Source organism: Fukomys damarensis, unplaced genomic scaffold (assembly GCF_012274545.1).
Source record: "Fukomys damarensis isolate Sample0158 unplaced genomic scaffold, DMR_v1.0_HiC HiC_scaffold_35, whole genome shotgun sequence".
Classification (NCBI taxonomy): Eukaryota; Metazoa; Chordata; class Mammalia; order Rodentia; family Bathyergidae; genus Fukomys; species Fukomys damarensis.
Window position 1 is genome coordinate 37,506,800 of NW_022900947.1, and position 9,196 is coordinate 37,515,995.

Consider the following 9,196-nt stretch of genomic DNA (forward strand, 5'->3'; position numbering starts at 1 on the left):
GCTCGCAAGTGCAAGGACCTGAGTTCTATCCCCGGTACCCCAAAAATAAAAAAAAAAAAAAAAAAAAAAAAAAAAAAAAAAAAAAAAGAAGATTACATGATGAGGAGGAAAATGAGCAAGGGAATCTTGGAAACCTGAAAGACCAAAGAAAATTTTTTAAAAAACACTTAACACCTTCTCCCAACACCACACTAAGAAGTGTATTTCAAAAACTATATTTTGCTACACAGACAGAAGAGAGGGACAAACACCACAAAACCAGCTCTACCCATAACAATGAAGACTTGTAATTTACATCTACAAAGTGAAAATAAACAGAAAAATGACAAATAAAATATTCCAGCTGATGAAAATCTCTTCCTATCTCACCATGCTGCCAGTATGCCAACATTCCATCCAAAAATTTAAATAAAGTATTCCAAATTAGAAAATCTGACAGGAGCTTTTGGATTTCAGATTTTGGGGTTAGGGATGTTTAACACAGACTTTATTGGTTGAACACCTCTAATCCAAAAATCTGATACAAGTAAATATTCCAAAATACAAAGAACTCCAAAATCTGAAATACCTCAGGTCCCAAGCATTTCATATAAAAGATATTTAATTTGTATAGTACAAAGAAAAAGAAAATGGGCTGGACATGTAGTTCAATGGCAGAGCACTCTGCCTAAGGTACAAAAAGTCCTGGCCTCAATCCCTCCAGCGCTGCAAAAAAGAAGAAGGAGGGGTAGAACAGAGAGGGAGACAGACAGAGACAGACATAGAAACAGAAAGAAACTGGGACAAAGAAGCATTAGAGGACCTGAAACAACACTGCCTGTGCAGAAGAGCTAAGCCCAAGAGCCTTTTCCCTTTGCTGACTGTGCTTTGTATCCTTCTGGTATAACAGAAGGCAGTACTCAGTATATGTATGCTGGAACACATGTATGAGTCCTCCTAGCAAATTACCAAATCTGAGAGTGGTCTTGGACACCTGCCATACTCCACTACCTTAAATCAAAAAATCAAAACCTAAGAACCTAAATGAGAAAGAAAAATAATTAGAAATGCACAAATTTAGGTGAATTTAGGAAGATGATTTTTAAAGATAAAAATATCAGGTGCCGGGGACTTAGCTCAGCAGTTCAGTGGCCTGCCTTGCAAGCACAAGGACCCTAGTGCAATCCCTGGTACCCCCCTCCTCAAAAAAAAGATAAAAATATCAGAAATGACAAACTACAAGGTACCCATGAAAAACATACAAAAAAATACTTAAAGAAATATGTAATGAAGATTTTTGATGTGTCAAAGTGAAACAACTGAGAAAATTTAAACAAAGCTAAGAAAGAAAAACATGTCAAAAAGAAGTGGAAAACTGAGAAAGAACCAACATACATAACTATTATGTTAAAGAAAAAAACAAAATAGTAAACAGAACAGAACCAGTATTTCATTGAAAACTATAATAAAATAAAAATACTGCCTATAAATACAAAAAGATACGTTAAAAAATTTAGACAAAAAATTACACAAAACTACTAACTCTGAGAGTCACAACTTAGTAAAACTAAAGTACATTAAAATAAAAGATTAACATATAAAAGGAAAGAGACTGACATCAAACTTCTCAATAGCAAAATATACAGAAAAGGAACACAGGGCAGTATTTTCAAGAAACTAGAAAAGAACATGACAAGGAAGGACTTTAAACCCATGAAACAATCTTAAAGATGCCAGAACTCAGAAATACTGTATCCAGAAATCTACTAGAGAAAATACTTTATCCATCCCAGAGAAAACTGGGGAAACTTCAGCAGTTGGTTAAAAATGAAAATATGAAACTGAAAATCTAAAATAGGAACAAAGGTAGGAATGAATGTAGAACATATAAATGTTAACATATTCTAAAACAAAATAAAGAATACATCTAAAAAATGAGAGAAGGGAGACGAAAACAGACAAGAATATTTTAACTGATTGTCATGTAGGTCCTATATAGGTATGAACAAGACTGTACCATTAAAAGATGACAAATCAGGGCTAGGGATTTAGCTCAGTGGTTCTGCCGTCTGCCTCCTAAGTACAAGGACCCGAGTTCAATCCCAAATACCAAAAAAAAAAAAAAAAAAAGGACAAATCAGTTATTAAATGACAAAAAAATGGGTACCTAAGGGCATTACAAAGGTATAAGTACAAAGATAACCAACCATTAAACAGAAATATGAATCTTCCTAAATAAGTTTTAAAATGAGACCAAAAACCCTCATATCACTAGGTACAGAAACACAGTTATAGAATATAAAATGAATAGCAATCATAAAATAGTTACAAGTTAAACATGAAAAGTCAAAATTGTGAAAGGACTTAAATTGCCTATTTAAATAAAGAAGTGGTTGCAAACCTGAGATCAAAAAAGAATTCAAACCAAGGAAGTATTAAATGTGAAAGAGGATACTTTTTAATGCTCTAAGCCACACTAGTTAAGAATTCTGTACAACATATAACAGATCATCTTTACAAAGTGAAAATGATAGCACTTGAAAAGAGATATAGACACACACTAAACCATATGAAAGTTTTTGTTTTGTTTTTTGAGACAGGGTCTTGCTATATAGTTCAGGCTGGCCTCAAACTCAAAAGAATCCTCCTGCCCAGCTTCCCAAGTACTGCGATTGCAGGCATGGGCCACCCTGCCCAGCTAAATGTATGATATTTTAATACTGTATCTCCAGTAAAAGATAAAAATCTACTGGAAATCTAAAATGAGTTAGATATATGACTCTCAAATATGATGAAGAATATATATAAATATATGTAATGTATATAAAGCAATGTTGAACCCTTAAAAATACTTACAATAAAAATGAAAGCATGCAGATAAATATGTTTATTATAAAGGAAAAAGATGATTAAAGCAGTAAAAAGTGTGTTAAACCACTTAATCAAAATTCTTGTTTTTTGAAATATCCAAAAACAAAATTCAAAACAAAACAAAACCTGGAAGGAGAAAGCAAAAATAGTCAACTTGAAAATGATAGAGAAAAACCGTAAAATAGAAGAAATTTTTAAAAATGATATGCAACTTCCTTTCAAACCTCTACAGAAATTCATTTAAAAAACCTAGATGAAACTGATGATTTCCAAGGAAAATTGTTTTCAAAAAATGGTGCCATAAGAAAGACATTTTTATTACACCAGAAAGAAAACACTCAAAAATTATTAAAGGAACATGGAAATTAGCTTAAAGATCTACCCGGGTCTAGGCCTTTCATATTCATTAATTTAAACACAAAACAACAGTAGCAGATTAAATTAAAATCCATTGGCCCACTATTAGTAAATGAAAGAGAAGGGGAACCTACTCCTTAGAGTAAAAGGCTCACTAATATATGCAGAGCACGATAAAAAAGCTAGAAAACTGCCATTTGGCACTTTCATCTTAACAACTGATTTACACCAGAATCATCAATGGATGCTGAAAGTAGCAGATGAAAGTTTAATGAGGAAAACTTTATAAAATAAAAAAGAACACAGGTATAAGATGACGTGTTTAACCTTGCATCATTATCTCCCATTCATAATGCAAAATTATCTTACTCCTCCTACAAAACTTCTAAAACTAAAAACCACAACATTTTATTCCTAACATTTCAACAAAGCAATCTAAACATATTTTAATTAGTGTACATTTGCAATACATCATAGTTACATTTATTTGGGGAGACTGGTATATGGTTAAAGCAAAACTTGATTTTTTTTTATCTCCTTACCCCCATTCCCTATTCTCCCTCCTCCACCCACCCTTAATCCTCTTCTCCATCTCACCAAGTTTGCCTTTCTGTAAATGTTTGAATATAAATACTGGCTTTTAGAATTTACAAACCATGAGTCTAGAATATTAAGTGACAAAAATTTCAGACACTATTAAATTTTAAATTTAACAAGCATTTTTCAAGATATATTTATGCTTAAAAAATGAAGCCAAGTCATATTCTTAGATTTAACTTACACAAAATATACTAATGAAAAGCCTATTTACAGAAGTATTAATATACAGCTGAGAGAAAGAAATGGTAAATTTTGGTAGGTCATTATTAAATGGGAAACAATGGAAATAAGCCACAAGGAAAAATGTGTATTTTCCAACTAAAGAATTCTATGCAAGTCATATCCTAATATGATGAATACTATAAAAAGATTTATAATAAAAGGCCTACCTTTTAAATACATAATTTTTAAATTATGCCTAAGAAACCACAAACAAGTCAAATTTTGATCAAATTCTAGCTTAATACCATCATTTGAACAATCTGTTATCACGGTGTTTTTCTCTCTTTTTTTTTTAAAGCAATGGTAAAACTTTTACCTAACAAAAATCCCCAAATGGAGTGAAATAGAACTTTCCTGGTTGCAACAATAGTGAAGTACCTAGTCTACATTTCTTCATTCAGGTCTCTATGGAAAAATCAAGGCCCACAGAGTTTTTGCAACAAAACTGAACAACATTTCTTAAAGATTACTATAAAGTACTCTGAATTATAAGAAGACACCAAGAAAATACCTTAGTAAACCATGTTTTATCAATCCACTTACCTACATTCCACATACAGGCTTGTGATCTTGCAATGACATTTTATCCTAAGCATCTGAACACAAGGAGGACATTCTCCAGGGTGACATGGCAAGACACATGGATGAGGGCAGCCCAACGGCTGTGATTTAGAGCACCCTTCTTCACAACGAAGGCATTCTGGGCCAGCCTGCAAAGTCGTGTGGGATAAATCACTTCAGTACTGAAGCCTAACATTTCTACACATTAAAGTTACAAAAGTTAGATATCTCATTAAAATGATGTCATAAAATGGTATGTGCTCCCATTCATCTTAACAATACTCAAGATAAAGAATTTTAAGAATATCAATATGGCCATTATCCATACAGATTTTGTGCCTATAAACCTCATCTTTAAAATTTAACTAGATGAAGTAAAACTACTAAAAAAAAAAATTACTACCTAAAAAATATCCAGTGGCAGAAAAAATAAAAAGTGAAATATTCTTGATTCATTTCCACCCAACAAGCACAATCACAATGGACCTTAAAAAAAAAAATCACTGGGTGTGGTGGCACACACCTGTAATCCCAGCTTAGAGGACAGAAGCAATAGGATTATACATTCAGTGCCAACCTGGGTATCTTTGCAAGATCGTACCTCTACATATAAAGTGGGAAAAAAAAACTGAAAATGCAGCTCTTGGTACAGCACTTGTCTGATATGCAAGAGCACCAATGTTCAATTCCCAGTACTGCCAAAAAAATCATCACACTGTTAACAAATAATGCAAATTAATAAACTATAGTTATATTCACAAATATACTTCAGTGTAATTTAACAGGGCAACTCTCTGCTCTAGTGATTTGATAATGTAACTAGTATCAGCAATCTACCAAAGAATGTTAAAGATGTTTATCACAGGATACTGTATTGTTTATTTTCACATGGAATACTTCAGATAAAACGTATGAGAGCTATAGATATAGATACTAAGTGTTAAAGGTTCAGCATTTTTATTATCATTCCTAAGTACAGCCATTTTTATAACAATAATTATATTCATAAATGTCTAAGCTATTTGACATTTAAGATTAAAAAGAAAAAGTGTTTCTAACTATTAAAAAATCTCCTATAATTTTAATCTCTTTATATTCAAAGAGTATATTCACGCACTCTGTATTTATTCAGCATTTATTTGCCATTCCAAGCACTGGGAATAGATAAGAATGATCCCTGGAATTTACACAGGGAAATAAAGAACATAAGATATGTCTTTGTAAGTACTATAAGGAAAAGATAAAAAGTATTAAGAAAGTAGGACGGCAGAACAAGTGTGAAACCTGCCTGATCAAGTTCAGATTTCAAAAGAAACTGAATTAAGCAAGTACACCAATGGTATGTAGATTTCTTGAATGCAGACATCCAGAGAAAAGAAATAATAAGTGCAAAGGCTATGAGGTAACAAACTTAGAACACTCAAAAAGCAGCAGGAGCAGAAATAGAAGTGGGCAAGCAAGAGAGGTAAGTAGTCAGAAGAGAGCTGGGAAAAGCAGTTAGACTTCAGAATGTTACAGAGCCTCATGGGCAATAGTTAAAGATCTTTGGATTTTACTCTGAGAGTTACTGAAAGCTATTAAAGGATCGTAAGCTGGGAAATGTTACCTGACTGACATTTTTAAAAAGATAAATCTGGCTGATTTGGAAATGGAAGGTTAGTTGAGAAAATACTAAGAAAAAGTAAGTAAGAGATGATGGCAGCTGAGATGAGGATATTAATAATAGAGGTTATGAGAAGTGATCAGATTCAGGATCTACTTTGAACATAAAGCTAACAGGACTTTTTACAGAACAAGAACAATGAAGATTTAAAAAAATCAAACATAATTCCTATGCAACTGAGTAAAAATGACCTGTGCAACTGGGCAGAAATTGCAATACAACTTATTGAAAGGGGAAAGACTGGGAAAGGAGCGGGCAATGAACCACAAAACATGGAAACATAACCAAAGTTAACACATACACACTATTTCGTTTGCTCTGTCTGACTATGTGGTTATACCTACCTACAATAATCATCTAAGTAACATGAGTTATCAGACTGGGAGGTAAGAAATAGGGATACTACTATTTTATGATCACAGACAAGTCATTTGATGAAATTAAGCTTCAATTCTCCACATACAAAAAAGCACAGGGCTAGGGATCTAGCTCAGTGGTTCTGCACCTGCCTCACAAGCACAAGGTCCCAAGTTCAATCCACAGTACCAAAAAAAAAAGTACACTTAGGAGCTTATTCCAGCTATGAAAAAAAGATTTACATTAACATTTGTTAAACTATCTTTCTGGATTATTTCCAATATCAAATTCTGTCTTTTAGGAAAGACTATCTTAATTGGGAATATAGCATCTCATGTAGTTCTCATTAAAAAAAAAGAAACCTGATTCATTTATTATTTAGATTCTGAAAATCTAAGGAAGAAAACTATAAAGCATTTATCCCCTAACTAAAGTACCTTTAATTTCTTTCACTATTTGCTAGATTAATTTTATAATTCCAATATCTTTTTCATTATATTATGTGTAAATTTTTATTGAGGATCAAAGCATGGATCAATGAATAAATTATAAAAAATATACTTACAGGTGTAACTTGTACATAAACAAGAATGACGTTCCATGCATTTATGTCATGTGTTACTTTACCAATTAAAAGACCTAACAATGTAAATAAAATTTTCAATAACAAACTCATCTATAAATTTATTATTGCTTAATAAAAAAATGAAGCTTAAAATGTCTGGTTTGGTCCTCATTAAGATATTTGCTAATATGCTTTCTTATTAGATGAAAGTATAGGAAAAAACACTAATTCATTTAAAAATAATGTTTATTATTTAATCTTTGATTAGCTATACTTGCTTCTTGTAAAATTCCAAAATTTTTAGAGATCTCTGAAGTGCTCATTTTTCATGTGCTTATAAAATGCTTTTAGTGAGTTCTATATACATATGTACCCCACACATATGGTATGTGGTACTTATTTTTAACAGAAGACTGAGGCTTTATTAAAATTGTGAAGATCATTTATCACATGTTTCTGGTGTGAAAAATAGCTGAGAGCAAATGTTTTGACTAAAGTCAGAAATATGGAAAGGAACAGATGTGTCACTGTTACTACCTAAAAAGATACATATTTTCTGCATTTTTGTTATAAAATCATATCCCATGTATTAACACGGGTACAGGATATAAAGACTTCCATATTGGGCCAGGGATTTAGCTCAGCGGTTCGGAGGCCTGCCTTGCAAGCGCAAGGACCCAAGTTCAATCCCCGATACCAAAAAAAAAAAGAGTTACATATTAAAAGGCACATTGTTACTATGAGGTGTCACAAAGACACAGAGCAACACATTTCAAGCTGTTACAAAGTCTGGTGTCTCAGGAAAGAGAAGGAAGAAGGAAGGAGGGCAAGACAAAAACTAAAGCAAAATGAAAAACAAATTTTATTATCTAATTGTTGAAAACAATGTTTTAAGCATACTGTCTGTATAAATTCACTCAACATAAGAATATTACCTTGTTTTTGTTACAGTAGGCATCAACTTCAGTTATCTTGTGGCATTCTTTCAAACAAGTATGATTCTGACAATCTAAGATTCTTCCACAAACTCTCTTACAGGAGTAGGGCCCTACAGCATGGCATGGTAGGGGACTCACCTTAAAAAAAAAAGGAAATTAGTGAAAGACACACACACACACGGTGACACACAAAGACACACACATACAGAGACACACACAGAGACACACACAACCATCTGGACATCTGTTTGCAAGATGCATCTGCTATCATTTCAGAACAAATTTCACAAAAGTCTAAAATGCTTTCATTAATATTTATTGTTAAAACCAAAGAAACCTATCAAAAATTTCCCAAAAACATACATGCCAAGAAGCAAAACATTATACTACTAAAAGAGAAATTTAATATAAGTACATATAATGAATAAAGAGGATAATTCTCAAATAAAAACATTGTACTTTTTAAAATTAGTAGACAAACCTTTGTACTCTGTAACACTGAAATACAATATTGAAACTTTATTTCCAACAACTCTAAAATAGAAGTTATAAATTATGAACATTAAAAATTATGCCTATAAGAGCTCACCTCATGCTTCCCCAGACATTCCCTACAAAGAAAAAAAGAAATGAAAGCATTTTAATTGCTTCACAAATAGTATCAAAAGCGAAGATGCTACCTCTGCTAGTTTTACTAAAAACTAAAAATACATATGGAAATAAGTGGCTACAGTAAAGTTACAGGATACAAAGTTAACAGATACAGGACAACTCTTTATACTGGAAATGAACAATTAGAATTTTAAATTATAAACATAACACTATTACACTAGAATACAAAAAAAAAATTAGGTATAAATCTAATAAATATGAAATCAATATTAGAAAAAGAACAAGATGCTTATGAAAGAAATCAAAATTTAAACAAATGGAGAGAGATTAAATATTCATTGATAGAAAGGCTCAATATTGCTAAGATGTCATTTCTCAAAACTTTCATCTAGATTCAACACAATTTCAATTAAAATTCCAGTAAGTTGACCGGCGGCGTGCGCGCGAGCTCCCGGCCTGCGCGGGAGCCCC

At 32.3% G+C, this 9,196-nt stretch overlaps 1 protein-coding gene across 2 annotated transcripts in view; it reads right to left on the reverse strand.

Annotated features, from left to right (window-relative positions):
• The window catches only part of Nfxl1 (nuclear transcription factor, X-box binding like 1), a 49,687-nt gene that overhangs the window by 12,568 nt on the left and 27,923 nt on the right, over positions 1-9,196 (reverse strand). For both annotated transcript variants that reach the window (XM_010640199.2, XM_010640198.2), the window contains exons 16-18: positions 8,703-8,724; positions 8,111-8,251; positions 4,573-4,739 (exon numbers count right to left, since the gene is read on the reverse strand). In XM_010640199.2, coding sequence (XP_010638501.1) covers positions 4,573-4,739; positions 8,111-8,251; positions 8,703-8,724 — 330 coding nt within the window. The remainder of the gene's footprint in view (positions 1-4,572; positions 4,740-8,110; positions 8,252-8,702; positions 8,725-9,196) is intronic.